This window comes from Arachis hypogaea, chromosome 10, assembly GCF_003086295.3.
Source record: "Arachis hypogaea cultivar Tifrunner chromosome 10, arahy.Tifrunner.gnm2.J5K5, whole genome shotgun sequence".
NCBI classification, from domain to species: Eukaryota; Viridiplantae; Streptophyta; class Magnoliopsida; order Fabales; family Fabaceae; genus Arachis; species Arachis hypogaea.
The window spans coordinates 108,024,220-108,027,380 of record NC_092045.1 but is presented as its reverse complement, the minus strand read 5'-3'; the positions used below and the strand labels follow the sequence as shown (position 1 = coordinate 108,027,380).

Below are 3,161 nucleotides of genomic sequence, written 5' to 3'. Positions count from 1 at the left end.
TTATGCAGTAACAGCACTAGCTGTGCAGAAAAACTTGCTTCCTTTTTCTGTTTAATATGATCAATTACATCAATATATCAGTCACCAAAACTTCACTGTACATAAAAAATAAAAAATAAAATAAGAAAGTTTGGATATGAAACAAACACCAGAAGACACAACTCAAAAAAAGAAAAAAAAAGATTGGATCCAAATTCCAAAAACAATTGGTTTCCAAGAACAATATAGTTAAATGTAATACTATTATGATGAAAACTAGTAGCAGCAAATTGGGCATCTAATTAGTCCATTTTCATTGCAATCAGGGCAACGCTTGAATCCACAATCACCAACCTCATCACTATCCTGTTCTCGTTGTTCTTCTTCATCATCATCATCATCATCATCATAGCCTTCATCATAGTAGATTTTGCAGCTTCCATAACAGGTTTCACAAGGCACAAACCTTATATCACCACATGCCTCACACACTCCTCCACCATCAACATTATTATTCTCATCAATCTTCTGACAACACTGAAGCAACTTCTCAAGCTTCCCTTCTTCATGCATTCTCTGAATTTCCTCAGCTCCACCAATGTAGTTTCCTCCAACAAACACCCTCGGCAACCCTCCTCCTTTACCGAATGCGCCACCGGCCCGGAGTAGCTCCTTGAGCTCCTCCTTAAACCCTGAATGCATTGACACATCTCTCTCATCCATCTTAACACCCAATCCTTTCAGAATAAGCCTCACATGGCAGCAATCCTCATAAGTCTTCCTTACCCCTCTAAGGCTTGTGAAGTAAAACACAACCTTTTCCTTCTTCCCGAATGGGGTGTGCTTAAAATCATCATCATCATCATCACAGATCTTCTTCTTTTCCTCATCATAAGAGAATCCATTACATTCAGAAACTCCATTTTTTATGAGATATGGCTCCCCTCCCTTTTTGGATTCATCATTTCCATGATTATTCTCTATGAAACAACAAGACTTGTTGTTGGGTGGATTTGGATCAAGATGGTCCCTGTTAACATTGACATCAAAGGAGAAGCTTCTTACAAAGTGATGATTTGGTGACCTCATCAAAGGGCTTGTTGTTGTTGTTGTTGTTGTTGTGTCCTCAAGACCTTCCATGAGTTCCCATGTGTTAATTGTCTCTGGCTCCTCATCACAAGGTGGTGTTGTGATTGGTGTCTTTGGCATCATAACAACCTTTGGCAACTTCTCCTCAATCATATTGGACCATGTCTTTGCATTTGAGATCAAGACCTCCTTCTCCTTCTCATTCTCACTCTCATTCTCATTGGTGAATCTGAATCCATTGGCAGCCCCAGAAGAAGCAGAAATCTTGGTTGATAAGTGATCAAGAGAGCCAAGTGTGGTTGATGTAAGTGCCACAACATGGTAACTGTCCCCTTTTCTCTGAGGTGGGTGGTGGACATGCATCGAATAGCTTCTGGGCATTCTTTCAGAATAAGCACAAGAGTTGCAATGGATGCACCTCTTTTCCTTTTGCTTTGAACTAGCACAACCCATTTTCAATCCCAATTATCAAATCCAATCACAATGTGTTAAAACAGAATTGTACTGATGATTTTGGTGGAAAGAATTTTCTAGAAATGATGTTTCAATCAGAGAGGAACAAGTCTTAAATTGGGAAAAAGAGAAAGGGGAAACAGGGAAGGAAACTGAAGTATAATAATTGAAAGTCAAACAAAGATGGCTGAGAGTGAGGGAGAAAAAATCAATGATTTAATCACCAAATATTCTTCATCAACAACATCTAATCTAATCTAACTGTAACATACACGCTTTTCCCCTGTCTCTCTCTAGATTCTTTAGAGAGAAAAAGAGAAATAAAGTAGTAGTAGTAGTAGTAGTAGAATGCAGCTTCTGGCTATTAAAAAAAAGGATGTAGAAAAAGAAAAGAAAAATATAGGGTTGGGGTTTGATGGGATTTTGTAGAGGAAATGGTGTTTTTGAAGCTTGAATTTTGAATGATTCTGATTGAGATATTGATTCTCTCTCTTCTCCAAAAACTAAGGAGGAATCGAAACTCTCTCAAAGTTTGTTACAGCAACCTTGGCAGTACATGGTGAGTTTCATGTGTTAATTAACGTTGTTGTTACATTTCATAGTTTCATTACATGGAATAAGCCGGTTTTCTCTGTCGGTTGAAAGTATGTTACTGGCGGGTGGCGGCAATGTTGGAAATACACGCGATTTCTGGCGCGTGGATCAATGGAAAAACAGATGTCATGGGACCCACCGTTCACGCGCTATTAGCTTTTCTCCGTGATCACCACTCTGAGCCGCGTTCTGCAGAACCTTCTAAAACTTGAAAATTGCTCCATTTGTTAGAGAAAATAAACCCAAAATTGCTGAAAACGTCCATAGGATTCTAATTAGTAATTACACTAGAGGTTTTTGAAATTGAAAAAATCACACCAAGTTAATTCTCATTTTCTTTTTGTAGAACTGGGAATAATTTGATACATCTTTTATGCTGGACTAGAGGTTAAATGTTAATAAACTTGGGTTGGTCGGCTCACTCGTCCACTTAAATAAGTGTCGGGAGTTTAAATTCTACCTTGTGCATACAGTAATTCATTGACAAACGACAGACCCTTAAATGGAACAAAAAAAAAGTTAAATGTTATTTTAGTTTTGATATTAAACACTTGATAAAATAATATTATTTAATTTTAATAAATTATAAAATATCTTATTTTTCAAAAAAAATATAATTATTAAAAGTAAATGACATCGTTTATTAAATATTTAAAATTAAAACTAAAGTGACATCATGTCATCTAGTCCAACAAAAAAATTATTAGATTCGAATAACTTAAAAAAAATTAACGTAATACAATATTTTTAATTTCAAAAATATTTATGGTATAATTAAAATGTTTGAAATTTTTTTAATATAAATAATTAATCTCAAAGACTATTACTTAAAACAATTCTTAAAACGTGTAATTAATTTATGAAAATATTTTCTTATTCAATAGATTACATTTTTTTATTTCAAAAATTTAGTAAAATAAAAAATATTTTAATTACTTTTAAATTAAGATAATAAAATTCATATACTTCGAATGTTTTTCTACTCTAGAAAGTAATAAAACTTCTTGTTGTATCTCATTTATATTTGTCTTATACTCTTATTTCAT

The 3,161-nt window shown here is 34.4% G+C and overlaps 1 protein-coding gene across 1 annotated transcript; it reads right to left on the bottom strand.

Moving 5' to 3' along the window:
- Positions 1 to 2,167, bottom strand: LOC112716381 (uncharacterized protein At5g39865). Its single transcript, XM_025768289.3, has one exon. It carries the CDS (start codon positions 1,519 to 1,521, stop codon positions 256 to 258), a length of 1,266 nt encoding a protein of 421 aa, XP_025624074.1. The 5' UTR covers positions 1,522 to 2,167; the 3' UTR covers positions 1 to 255.
- Positions 2,168 to 3,161: the final 994 nt, after the last annotated feature.